General features: G+C 37.6%; 1 protein-coding gene across 5 annotated transcripts in view; it reads left to right on the top strand.

Annotated features, from left to right (window-relative positions):
* Window positions 1-2,500, top strand: part of LOC113805128 (female sterile (1) homeotic) — a gene marked incomplete at its 5' end in the record, with an annotated part of 62,630 nt that overhangs the window by 15,344 nt on the left and 44,786 nt on the right. For all 5 annotated transcript variants that reach the window (XM_070135379.1, XM_070135376.1, XM_070135377.1 and 2 more), the window contains 3 exon segments: window positions 205-375; window positions 1,002-1,139; window positions 1,392-1,526. In XM_070135379.1, coding sequence (XP_069991480.1) covers window positions 205-375; window positions 1,002-1,139; window positions 1,392-1,526 — 444 coding nt within the window.

Here is a 2,500-nt window from a genome sequence, read left to right as displayed (position 1 = left end):
TGAGAAAGAGGATGTTTGTTGGGAGATTTTGCAATGCATTTTTTTTTTTTTTTTTTTTTTTTTTTTTTTTTTTTTCCCCCTATAAATTGTGCAATGGCTTAAAAGTAAAATGTCTTGTTTCATTCCCATATTTCTCTATATAAGGAAAAAGTATCCATCCTTCATAAAGAATTATCTTTTAAAAGCATTTCTTCTTTTCATCAGGCGACAAGTTGGGGCGAGTGGTGCACATAATCCAGACGAGAGAACCTTCTCTGAGAGACTCGAATCCAGATGAGATTGAAATAGACTTTGAAACCTTAAAACCCTCTACCCTGAGAGAATTAGAAGCGTATGTTGCATCATGTCTCAGGAAAAAACCAAGAAAGCCTTATGGTAAGTCAATTGCTTTGCATTTTATGTTGTTACAGGAACTGAACAGTACTGGAAGTTGTAAACTCATATCCTAACTTTGTAAAAAAAAAAAAAGAGAAAAAAAAAAGTGCAATTAATCATATACATAAAGCCTTTGAATATTGAAACAATTTACAGTGCTGTAGAAGAGTAGACTTATGCTGAAGCTGAATGTGATTGCATATGTATGTTTATGATAAGTGTCACTAAGAATGGATCTGAAATTCTTAGATTTCAACTAATGTATTCATAGAGGTAGGTCATGTGTTTTTTATATGGAGAGGGTTTTATACACAAATTCTTCTCTTAAAGGCTATTTTGTAGTCATATCATAATAGTATGATTGGCATTTGCTTTTTTAAGAATATCAAGGTTCATGTTACAATATTTGATTTCCTTTTTAGATGTAGTTAGTACACATCTTCAACCTGTTTTGAAGGGAATTAGTAGTGAGAGTTACTGTGTCTGATCATTAATAAGAAATGGATCAGCGTACTCATTAAAAAGTGAATAGATATGTACAGTAGAGCAAGTTCCTTAACCTTATACGAAAAGACTTTTCTTTTACGTCGTCCTCAAAATCTGAAAGTATGATTTCTTTGCTACAGCTCGACAAGATAAAAAAAGTGTTGTGTCAAAAACAAAGGAGGAATCTATGGCAGAAAAGAAGCAGGAACTTGAAAAGCGATTACAAGATGTAACTGGCCAATTAGGTACTCCAGCTGCCAAGAAGACACCCAAAAAAGGTTAGTTTGCAGTGAATCCCCAATTTTCGATGCCCATTCTTTCCATGTTACCTTTTGTCTTTTTGGTTATTTAAATTTTTCCCTTGTACAGTCTTTTTTTGAGGGTGCTCACAGCTTGCTATTCCGTAGCTGTGTAAGTGTGAAAATGATTTCTCTCAAGTTATTTTGTTAAAGAGTTTTGAATCTGGTGTTTCCATGCTGAGAGGAGTAAAAGAAAAGATTTTAAGTCTTTTCTTTTCTTGTTTTTTCCAGAAGAGAATAAGAGTATGGATGCAGTTGGTGGGGGCACATCCCGCTTAACAGAATCCAGCTCATCTTCTTCAGACAGTGATTCATCATCATCCTCATCTTCATCATCATCCTCAGATTCCTCTGACTCGGAAGCAGGTTAGATGCGCATTTCTCTTCGTACGGGATAAAGCGTTTTTGTATCATCATGACCAATATTGTTATGTCATTCAAATGTTTTCTTTTCTTTCATTCTTTTTCATTTTTTATTTTTTCTCTATATTTTATTATTCATTTGTAAATAGTCAGTTCATTCCTAATGTGTCAGAAAAAGCATTGGCACATTAACCTATTTATATTGTAAGTTAAGCTCTGGGCATTTGGTAATAACATGCCGAGCCCAAAACATGACAGTGCTGCCTTTCTCTACTTTTTTTTTTTTTTTTTTTTTTTTTTTTTTTCCCCCCCCCCTCCCTCTTACTAAATTTCTGTCTTCCTCGCATCATTATTTTCTCTATACTTTCTCCCAGATATCCTGTCTCTTCAGACTCACATTTATTATTATTGTGTTAATGACTTGTCTCTCCCCACCACTGTGGACACAAGAACAAGGCACAAAGATTTTATTGTAAGGATCAGGCCAGAGTGCAGGGATGTGTTCAGGGGTCAGCGAGTTTGTGCGATGAGATGCGTTGTGGAGCTGTTGGTTGGCATGAGCGAGGTCAGGCTGGGTCACATCTACATGAGGCAGACAATGTGAATGGTGGCTTATTGCTCACTGTTTCACTTGCACCTGAGTGCCAGAGGAGGGACAACAAACAGGGAAGGCTGAGGGTGGGGGGAGGCATGGAAACTAAGGGGAAGAGTGATGAGCTGTGTCACCTCTGTTGTCAGATCAGGATGCTGTTTACTCATGAAAGTTTCTTTGGGGGCCAAAATGTTGTTAAATGTTCTGCTGTCACACTGCCTTGGACCAAGTGAGCACATGATGCTGCCGGCTTGCTGGCCTCCAACACATTGTTTGCACTCACTGGCTTCATGTGGTCTGGATCCATAGGCCACAAGGTATCACCACATACCCACAGCTGCAAAGGGCACTTGACCCATCCACTGGCTGCATCAGTCCTCAGTTT

This window comes from Penaeus vannamei, chromosome 20 (genome assembly GCF_042767895.1).
Source record: "Penaeus vannamei isolate JL-2024 chromosome 20, ASM4276789v1, whole genome shotgun sequence".
NCBI classification, from domain to species: Eukaryota; Metazoa; Arthropoda; class Malacostraca; order Decapoda; family Penaeidae; genus Penaeus; species Penaeus vannamei.
The sequence above is the reverse complement of the archived record's forward strand: the minus strand, read 5'-3'. Positions and strand labels throughout refer to the sequence as shown.